This window comes from Vigna umbellata, chromosome 8 (assembly GCF_029865625.1).
Source record: "Vigna umbellata cultivar VRB3 chromosome 8, Vumbellata_1.0, whole genome shotgun sequence".
In the NCBI taxonomy this organism is placed as follows: domain Eukaryota; kingdom Viridiplantae; phylum Streptophyta; class Magnoliopsida; order Fabales; family Fabaceae; genus Vigna; species Vigna umbellata.
Window position 1 is genome coordinate 27,118,996 of NC_142172.1, and position 9,360 is coordinate 27,128,355.

General features: G+C 30.5%; 1 protein-coding gene across 1 annotated transcript; it reads left to right on the forward strand.

The window, feature by feature from the left end:
• The first annotated feature begins 2,514 nt into the window (after positions 1 to 2,514).
• Positions 2,515 to 4,889, forward strand: LOC124842658 (sucrose-binding protein-like). Its single transcript, XM_047319192.2, has 6 exons — positions 2,515 to 3,122; positions 3,273 to 3,448; positions 3,550 to 3,630; positions 3,750 to 4,013; positions 4,136 to 4,424; positions 4,506 to 4,889. The coding sequence occupies exons 1-6, from the start codon at positions 2,561 to 2,563 to the stop codon at positions 4,667 to 4,669; spliced, it is 1,536 nt and encodes a 511-aa protein (XP_047175148.1). The 5' UTR covers positions 2,515 to 2,560; the 3' UTR covers positions 4,670 to 4,889.
• The last annotated feature ends 4,471 nt before the right edge of the window (positions 4,890 to 9,360 follow it).

Below are 9,360 nucleotides of genomic sequence, written 5' to 3' on the forward strand. Positions count from 1 at the left end.
CCTACATGTCAACAGGGTGGAAGTTCAAAGCATCGAAGATGAGTACATGGAAGCCCAAAAAAGGTCACTTACTATGTCATATTCATCAACACATATACTTAAATGGATGTATTTATCACATTTCAACATCACCATCAACTACTGTAATTCATTCTCAAACCTCTCAATGAAAGTTTGTAAGTATATCTTGCATTATATATTTGCTTAATTGTTGTCACATTACAATCATTATTTTCTTTGAGAGTGAGTAGAATATTTGCAAACTTCATTTGACTTTATCATATCAATAAGCAATAATTGTTCAATGGGATTTAACCTCCCAGCAAAGTGGTGACCAACTAAACTCTCTTCCAAATCATGGTTATGATATCTACATATAACCTTCAATACTTACCCCACTTCATTAAAATTGGTTTGTCCCTCAATTTAAAATGACACTCACATTTTTCATGTGTCGTATACACTCGGTTGAACATCAAATTTGTATTTCCTATACTTTCCCCACTTTCACATCCTAACAATGCAAACGCCTTTCTCCCAAGTTGATAAGTACCCACTTCTTCGATATAATACCTCAAGAAATTACTAAAAAAACACAAGTAAAATAATTAAAAAAAAAACTTAAAAAATTAGAAAAAAAATCAAATGAATATTGAATTTCGAAATTCAGTAGGAATGTCAATCAAATTTTAAAATTTGTAGGATTGTTAGCCGGATTTTGAAATTAGACGATTTTCATAACTAGATTTCAAAATATGGTGAGTACCTTAAACGAATTTCGAAATTCGATGACTTCCTAAACCAAATTTTGAAATTTGGTGACTTTCTTAACATGTTTTCGAAATCTAAATTTCTTAAACACATTTCAAAATCCAATGACTTCCTTACCCGAATTTCAAAATTCGATGAATTCCTTAATCAAATTTCAAAATTTGGCGTATTTTTTAACTGGATTTTAAAATTCGATGATTTCCTTAACTAAATTCGAAATATGATGAGTACCTTAATTAGATTTCAAAACCCGTGACTACCTTAGCCGAATTTCAAAATTCGAAGATTATCTTAATTAGATTTCAAAATCTGGCGACTACCTTAACCGGACATCTACTACGAGAAAAATTGATATTACCGATGATTAAAATTTGTCGATAAATTAAAATTACCATTGATTTATTGATGGTAAAAAATTCATCGATAAAATTGTCATCGATAAATTTAATCAACAAATTATTTATTTCATCGATAATTATTAACCAATTTTTTGTGAGTAAAATTTGTCAATAATTTTCAACAAAAATAAATTGTCGGTAAAATTCATCACTAAACACCAGGATGTGGTGTATCTTCTTCCTATCATCCTTCCTCTTCTTCATATAATTTTTTCGTTGTTACACTAAAGTAAAATGTGAACTTGTGTATATGTTGACACTAAAGCAAAATTTGGGTGTGAAATTTTTCGTTATTTCTATTGATGGATTATTGACAAAAATAATTCGTCATTGAGACATATTTCACTTATAAACAAATTTTAGAGACGAATTTTTCATTGGTAATGCATAATTCATTTTTGGATGAATTTTATCAACAGATTTTTTTTGTTGGTAAATGAAATATAAATTATCAGTGAATTTACCGATGAATTTTTTTGTCATTAAACAATTTGAAATTTATCGACGAATTTACTTTTGTTTGTAAAATTTCATCAATAATTTCATAATCTTTTATAGTGTTTAAAATTCGATAACTACTAACAGATCCCAAAATTTGGTTACTACTTTAATCAAATTTTAAAATCTATTTACTACTTTAACTAGATTTTACTATTTAAAATTTGAGTACTACCCTAACTAGATTTCGAAATTTAAATGATTTCTGAATGAAATTTCGAAATTTAGTGACTTAATTTTTTTTCTTATATCAAATTTTAAAATCTAATAATATTTTACAGTGAATTTTAAAATTCAGTGAGTTTTCTATACTAATACCTCCAAAATATAATAAAAATATCAAATCTTAACGAGAAAAGGTATTTATACCTAGAAAATGAAATGAAAAAGAAAAAGGTTAACGAAGTAACGCAAAAGGTTTTATTTTTCTGAAGAAACGAAAAAAAGAAAGATAAAGTGAGAAAAAGTTAAATTATCAAGTGAAAACAAGCGTTTTCTAACAAGTTAAATTCTCAACAAAAATCATACAAAACAATAATTATTACCAGTGATATTTTTTACCAATTACATAAGTGATAATATTCCCAACACATGATTCATTCATACTTTTAGGGTACGTGTCTACTAACGTCGTCTCTTTCCGTCATTGTCGTAGGAAGATAAGAGTATGAAAAAAGCAAAAAAAGTTTGATCTCTTTATGGTTTTGTATATATCGACGCCCTCCCACCTCTGCTTGGCATCAATTACCTATCTTGCTTGCTAACTAAGAGACACGTACATTAACACTTGTCCAACTGCATGCAATTCCTATCCCATTCATTGCTCTTTCCCTTCATATAAACAAACACAATGCACCCTTTCATCTCAAACATTCACTGTGTTCTTCCACACCATGGCCATCAAAATCAATCTTTCTTTACCTATCTTTCTCTTCTTCCTATTAGCCTTCTTCTCAACCCTAGCCTCCGCCAAGAGAGAAACCGAGGTAGCAGCAGACCCTGAGCTAAAAACATGCAAACACCAGTGCCTACAGCAGCTGCAATACACTGAAGCTGACAAGCAGATCTGTCTTCAACGTTGTGACATGTACATTGACCTGAAGCATGAGCACCAGAAACAACTAGAAGAGAAAATTCAAAAGAAGAAAAAGCATGAAGGTGCCCCTCGAGAGCACGACCAAGAGGAGGAAGGCGGTGAAAAGGAAGAAGACGAAGAAGCAGAGGAAGGAGGGGAAGAGGAAGAGGAATATCCCTACATTTTTGAAGAAGATACGGATTTTGACACCAAGGTTGAAACAGATGATGGCAGAATTCGAGTTCTGAAGAAGTTCACTGAGAAATCCAAGCTTCTTAAAGGCATTGCGAATATCCGTTTAGCCCTTCTAGAAGCTGGAGCGCTCACGTTCGTCGCTCCACGCCACTTTGATTCTGATGTTGTTTTGTTCAACATAAAGGGTATGTATACATTTAGACAACTATGTATACTTTTTTAATTTCAGTTATTCATTATTAATTTTGTTTTGTCCTTCTATGTTGCTTAAAGTGGTGGATACTGTACAATTTCTGAAATTTCCCACTTTCATTTCTTGTTTTGGTATCTGGTAGGGCGAGCCGTACTTGGGTTGGTGAAGGAAAGTGAAACAGAAAAGTTCGTGCTTGAATCTGGAGACATGTTACCGATACCAGCAGGCACCCAAGTATACATCGTTAACAGAGATGAGAATGAGAAGCTCTTCCTTGCCATGCTCCATATACCTGTTTCCACTCCTGGAAAATTTAAGGTTACTGCTTCTCACCACATACATTATCATGGATAATTGATAAATTAATTTTTTCACCCTGATTAACTTATATAAGCTGATCTAAGGATATTATGGTGTAGGAATTTTTCGGGCCTGGAGGACGAGACCCAGAATCGGTTCTATCAGCATTCGGCTGGAATGTGCTCCAAGCTGCTCTCCAAGTAGATCCTACTAGCTATAAATATATATATCATACTTCATTATACTATATATTAAACATAATTGTTGCTGGTTGAGTTTGGTTTGGGAAATATCTGCTAAAATGAGAAATTAATTACAGAGCCCAAAAGGAGAGTTAGAGAAGCTTTTTGAGCAACAGAACGGGGGAAGTATATTCCAAATAAGCAGAGAACAGGTGCAGGAGTTGGCCCCCAAGAAAACCTACTGGTGGCCCTTTCGTGGCCACTCCACGGCTGAATTCAATCTTTTCACCATGTCTCCCACTTTCTCCAACCGTAATGGTATTTTAACTGAAGCCGGTCCCGATTCCAGTAGTCTCCTTCAAAAACACAATATCATGCTTTCCTTTACCAACATCACCAAGGTCTAATACCAACTCAGCTTCCTTTAATCTTTATCTCATTAATTAACTAATCTATGATAAGTTATTCACTTTGACAATAGTTATCTTGGCTTTTTCTTTGGCATTGATTTGTTATTGTGTAGGAATCAATGAGTACTATTCTGTACAACTCACATGCAACGAAGATAGCAGTGGTGATCGGTGGTAAAGGGGGTCTTCAAATTGTATGTCCCCACGTCACATCAAGTTCAAACGGAAATCATGAAAAGAGTAGCCCCTCATACCATAGGATCAGTGGCGAGTTGAAGCCAGGAATGGTGTTTGTTGTTCCTCCCGGTCACCCCTTCGTGACCTTCTCTTCTAGGAAAGAGAATCTCCAGATTTTGTCCTTCGAGATTAATGCTCAAGACAACAAGAAGTTTACATTTGCTGGTATAAATCCTTAATTAATTATACTATGCATGGATGCGTTTACATCCTTGTAAAGTTTAAGGTAATTATTGTGTGTAACAGGGAAGGACAACATTGTGAGTTCTATGGACGACGTTGCTAAGGAGCTGGGATTTAACCGTCCTTCGAAAATTGTTAACAGAATCTTCGACAGAAAGGAGAGTTTCTTTTTTCCTTTTAAGCTGCCACAGCAGGAGCAGGGGCATGATCGTCGTGCTTATGCATGAGTGCGTGAGAGCTTTAAAAGAAGCAAGAAAAGGAAAAGGAGTGATGGAGGCTGAAGTTATTTTCTTTCGTTTCTGGTATTTGTGCTTTATCTTGATAAAGATGTAAGGTAGGAGATGGAGTGTATGAAAACGCAGGCCCATGCATCCAAATGGAATAAAAATGCCTCTGGTTTCTGTCTTCCACGGTGGTGGCAGAATAATAAATCTTTGCTTTTGAGAATATGAAAGCTAATTGCTGGGAGGAAATTATTTAAAATAAAAAGTAAAAATAGAATAAAAAAGAATCGATAATGAATTAATCAGGCCCCTAAATGGGTGTTTGATAACGTTGACTTTTTATTCCTCATCACTAATATCTATTATAATAATATAAATATTTATAATAATATAAAAAAATTAAGAAATTTATTTTCTTTTATAAGTATTTTTGTTTTTTTGTTTTATTGTTTTAATTTTTATTTATTTATATTTACTTTGTTGTTATATTATTATATAAGTATAAAAGAGGTTTTAACTTTATCGTCTAATATATAAATTATTATTTTAATTTTTAAATAGAGTTATTACCTTCTTAAATTTTATTTTTATTAAACGAGAATAAATATAAATATAAGAGTATAGAAAAAACATATTAAATTATATTTAAATGTATTAATATTTTTTTTTCATTTTTCATTTTATTTTTTGTGATTTCCAATCACTTATCCTTTAATAATATAAAATTTAAAAACATATATATTTTAGTTTTATTCTTAAAATAATATTATTTAAAAAATAATATACATTTATAAATAATACAAATTATTTATATTGTAATATAAAATAAATTTAACTTAAAAATATTAGTTATTTTTACTTTTATTATTGAATATGTTTTTTTTATATTTTTAACGTATAAAAATTAAATTAATATTTAATTAATAGAAAAGCTAGTATAATAATATAGTAGATGAATTATTTCACACATTTATTAGACTAGGAATACTCATAAGATAAGTTTATCCATAAATTAATTAAATAGACTAGGAATACTCATGAGATAAGTTTATCCATAAATTAATTAAATAGACTAGGAATACTCATGAGATAAATTTATATATATATATATATATATATATATATATATATATATATATATATTGATTAAAAAGTTATGTCTATACACTAATTAAGAGTTTATAACAACAAATACTAAAAAAAAAGTATATTTATATACTAGACAAGTCTAGAAGTATAAATTAGAAAAGTTTATTTATATATAAATTAGATGAATGAATTTATTAATACACATTAGACAAGTTTGTTTACTCACTGAGTCTTATAATACAATTTACATGAGTCTAAATACAAACTTTCCCATAAACTTAAATTCTTTCTTCCTTCAGTAGGCTCCCCTTCAGGTGAAACTTTTCCTGAAGCAATTGAACTAGTGGCTAAATCTCTGCTGTCGGTACGCTTCCAAAACCTGATCAAAGTCTTCAACCATGAGCTTTGATAGGTCCTTCGACTCCTCAACGACGCACACAAAACTCTCGAAATCATCTATCAATGATTTCAAACTCTTCTCCACAACTCGACTGGCAGGTAGCGACTCTCCATTTCTACCGAGTTGATCTGCCGCTTTCTCCTTCAAATTTTCAAATTCCCCTTCCAACGGAAGCATTCCCAACCAACCCCAACTACGAGTAGCCCTTTCCAACTGTCGTATCTTAACGGAACTTACCTGGATACCCTTTGTCAGGAAGACTTTCGGTATAGGGATCATTATACTCGTCTGAGTCAGTCACCAAGAGAAACCATCGGCTCTGATACCACTGTTGGGAAAATCTCACGATACACACACTCAAATATTTTCCTGAAATTGAGTCTTGTTATTCATTATAATTGAAGGGCTAACCATAACACTTACAATATTACGAGGAATAAAAATAAAATATCAACTATCTTAAAAATAAAATGTGCTTAATCTATCATAAAATAATATTGTACCTAGACAAACAAAGTCTCACATCGAATAAAATAAGAGATGAAAATGGATTTATATACACATAACATATCTCCATTGTTGAGAAGCCTTTTGTTGTGGTACCAAAAGCAAATCAGATCTTTTCAGATATTGTCACGTGTCAATCTTTCACTCATGAATCTGACCAATAAAAAGCTACCACGTGGTACAACACACAAATCTAACCAATGTAATGCTGCTACATCATCATCTTCAACCATCTATTTTGTCTCCCTTCCTTTTTTGTGCAAACTAAGGTGTACTTTACTTTGATGCCACCACAATAATGTAACAGTGATAAATTTCTCATAAATATATCAAAACTCTTAACATGATATAAGTGAACTCGACTATTTTGTCTAAACGTGATCTTACTTCAACTCATATAAAATGTGTATAGTCATTAGATCTTAGGTTTAGAGTTTAGAGTTTTTAATAATGTAGGATTTTGAATAATGTATAATTTTTTAAAATGAAAAATAAAAAATTATGATATAGGTAACTATAAATCAATAGAAACCATTAGGTTATGTGTTTTATAAGATAAAAAACATTGAAGATAATAGTTTAGTGTTTTTTTGTTCCAACAAAATTTGCAGTTTTTTTTATAAAAATAAACTTATTTTGTTTTTCATTGTATAAAATTAAATAACTTTTTTTTATTCGTATAAAATGTATGAATTTTATTTGGCTTTAATAATTTTTTTTAATTTTAATCTCTCTAATGTTTTAAATAATTAGTTTTAGTTATTAATATTTATTTCAATATAAATAAATAGTATTTATTTTACAAATTTTAACAATGTTTTTAAGTGACGCAAGTATGATTTACAATACTAATATTATTTAACCTTTTCTTCAACATATAAATAATGTTTCTTGTTATCTCAAGGTAAGCTTGTGTGACAATAAATAGCAACAGAAAAGGTTTCAAGTCCCATTCAGTAAAACGGTTATTTTAACTGTCAAAATTAATAGTGTTGTTTCTACTTAAAGTTTTCATAATGACTATTTTAGACAATTCACATATGATATGGAGGTACAGAATAAAAACACCGTGGTGCAGGAAGTAGCCCTGAACTTACGGATACAAAAAGCATGAAAAGACTGCCAGTATGTTTTTTTTTGTCTTAATTGTTAATTGTACCTCTTTATTGAAAAATTTAACATCCAAAATTACTTCATTTTCTTAAAAATATATTTTAGGAAGAAAATTTAAAATTTTATAATCTAGATTTGAATGTTAATCTTTTGAAAATATATTTTGGATATGTTTTCTAAAAATTAAAATTTTTATTTGAGTTTTGAGAAGGAACGTTTCATACACATTGTGTTGACGAACTTCTCTGCAGTACTTAATTTTGTATTTGAAGAATGAGTGAATTTCCTGAAACATATTGCCCTAATCTTACATAATTATTAGTACGTTGCAAAATGTGTTGTGAGTTTTACTAAAAATGATTTGGTGGCTAAATTGGCTAGTTAAGAATGTTAGGGTGTAAGATGATGGTGATGTGATGAAGCAATTGCATGGTTTTTTGTAGCAGTGAGTGGGTGGCGTGAAGCACAGATTACCATTGATGATGACAGCACAGATCACCATAAGCTAAGCCCTATCCTATAACTACTACCACATAACCTACCTCCCTCTTTAGGTCACTTCTTCTTCTCTCTCTCCATAACTGTTTCTTTGACTATCCTCATCTTTAGTAATTTTCAATTTCTAAGTCTCTCATTATTATTCAATTTGCACCATATATATATATATATATATATATATATATATATATATATATATATATATATATATATTATATGTTTATCATTTTTTTTTCTGTTAATTACAATTCAATTTTTCTTTAATTCCACACCATAAACCACAGCAAAAATGTATCATTACAGTGTCCTCATAAATATACTGTGATTTCTATAAACAACTAATCTCATCTATATTTAATTCAGCAAACGGAGAGGAAGCAAAATAAATAGAAATATGTATGAAAGCTCTCCAGACTTTTGGTACCTATTTTTGCAATTACCCTTGCTTAAAATTTATCTGTAAACCTAAACTTGAAGAGTTAATACATTATCATAATGACTTATGTTAGAATATGTTATATACTAGATTTCAAAAATTATACTTTTGCAGTCAACATATTATCTCTCCATTGGAGTTTGTTGTTTGTTATTTTTATTTTAATTTTATAAATTATAAGTGTTTGCATTTCTTTTTTTTAATAACGAGTGCGTATATTTATTCTTCTCTCGTGTAGTAAATACAGGATTCATTCTGCTGAGAGCAGAAAATGGTCAGTGATTTAAACATATAAATAAATAATAAATGCATAGATATGGTGAACATTTTTGTGTATTTTTAATGCATGATTTGGAGAAATGAATCCACAGACCACAGATATGAAAACAAGAGATACATACAGAGACCCACTTGCAGAGAGATGAAATAATGGATGACGTACATTCTTTAAAACTCACATCACAGGAGAGTATCGTGATTTTGAATGCTGACTATGAAGATCGAAAAGGGACAAAAGCAAACAAATAAAGGACCTTGCTCCACAATAACAACAGTACTTACTCAACAGAGTAACTCAGAATGGAAAAAACTTGCACGGAGGAAAACACCAGCTTCAGCTCCATGCACGTGGCTGCAGAAAATAATGGATCA